This window comes from Parus major, unplaced genomic scaffold, assembly GCF_001522545.3.
Source record: "Parus major isolate Abel unplaced genomic scaffold, Parus_major1.1 Scaffold580, whole genome shotgun sequence".
NCBI classification, from domain to species: domain Eukaryota; kingdom Metazoa; phylum Chordata; class Aves; order Passeriformes; family Paridae; genus Parus; species Parus major.
The window spans coordinates 12332-13530 of record NW_015379468.1 but is presented as its reverse complement, the minus strand read 5'-3'; the positions used below and the strand labels follow the sequence as shown (position 1 = coordinate 13530).

The window sequence follows — 1199 nt, the reverse complement described above, 5'->3', positions numbered from 1 at the left end:
GGCCGGGGGGGCTCGGGGTGCTGATGTGGGGGTGCCGCAGGTGGAGTCGAAGGTGACGCTGGCGCTCGGTGGCATCGCCGTGGTGCTGGGGGCCGTGCTGGCCTCCATGGGGCTGCTGTCGCTGCTGGGGCTGCCCTCGTCCCTCATCATCCTCGAGGTCGTGCCCTTCCTCGTGCTGGCCGTGGGCGCCGACAACATCTTCATCTTCGTGCAGGAGCTGCAGGTGGGGCGGACAGCGCGCTCTGGGGGTGTCCTCGGGGCTTGGGGGGGTCCTCGGGGCTTGGGGACACCTCTGGGGACAGGGACCCCCATGGGGGGAGGCGGGACCTGTGGGCATGGGGGTCTTTGGGGTCGGGGGTCTCCATGGGGCACGGGGGCTTGGGGACCCTTTGGGGACACCTTGGGGTCAGGAATCCCCATGGTGGGGGGACAGCTGGGGACAGCGGGGATCCCTGTGGGGCAGGAGGGGACACTCAGGGCTTGGGGACACTTTGAGGACAGGTGTCCCCATGAGGAATGTGTCGCTAGGGGGGCTCCCCGTGGGGCAGGTGGGCACCCTCGGGTGGGCGGGGGGTGCCTGCGGGGCACTGGGCAGGGGTTCCTGGGGGTGTCCCTGGGAGGGGGGGTGTCCCCAGGAGCTGGGGTGACCCCGGGAGTTGGGGGTGTCCCCCGGGGCTGGGGTGTCCCAGGGTGACCCCGGGAGTTGGGGGTGACCCCGGGGCTGGGGTGTCCCAGGGTGTCCCCCAGAGCTGGGGTGTCCCCAGGAGCTGGGGGTGACCTCGAGCTGGGGATGTCCCCGGGAGTTGGGGGTGTCCCCCCGGAGCTGGGAGTGTCCCAGGGTGTCCCCCGGAGCCGGGGTGACCCCGAGCTGGGGGTGTCCTCGGGAGGTGGGGGTGTCCCAGGGTGACCCCGCGCCGGGTTGTTCCCCGGAGCCGGGGTGTCCCCCGGAGCTGGGGGTGTCCCCCAGAACTGGGGTGTCCCCGGAGCCGGGTTGTCCCCCGGAGCCGGGTTGTCCCCCGGAGCCGGGGGTGTCCCAGGGTGACCCCGGGCTGGCCCTGTCCCCCCCCCGGGCAGCAGCAGTCGCAGCGGGAGCCGGGCGAGACGCGGGAGCAGCAGCTGGGGCGGGTGCTGGCCCAGGTGGCCCCCAGCATGCTGCTCTGCAGCCTCTCCGAGAGCGTCTGCTTCCTCCTCGGTGCGTG

The 1199-nt window shown here is 73.1% G+C and overlaps 1 protein-coding gene across 1 annotated transcript in view; it reads left to right on the top strand.

Moving 5' to 3' along the window:
• The window catches only part of LOC107199325 (NPC1-like intracellular cholesterol transporter 1), a gene marked incomplete at both ends in the record, with an annotated part of 13774 nt that overhangs the window by 2784 nt on the left and 9791 nt on the right, over positions 1 to 1199 (top strand). The window contains 2 exons of the mRNA XM_033511753.1: positions 41 to 223; positions 1078 to 1192. Coding sequence (XP_033367644.1) covers positions 41 to 223; positions 1078 to 1192 — 298 coding nt within the window. The remainder of the gene's footprint in view (positions 1 to 40; positions 224 to 1077; positions 1193 to 1199) is intronic.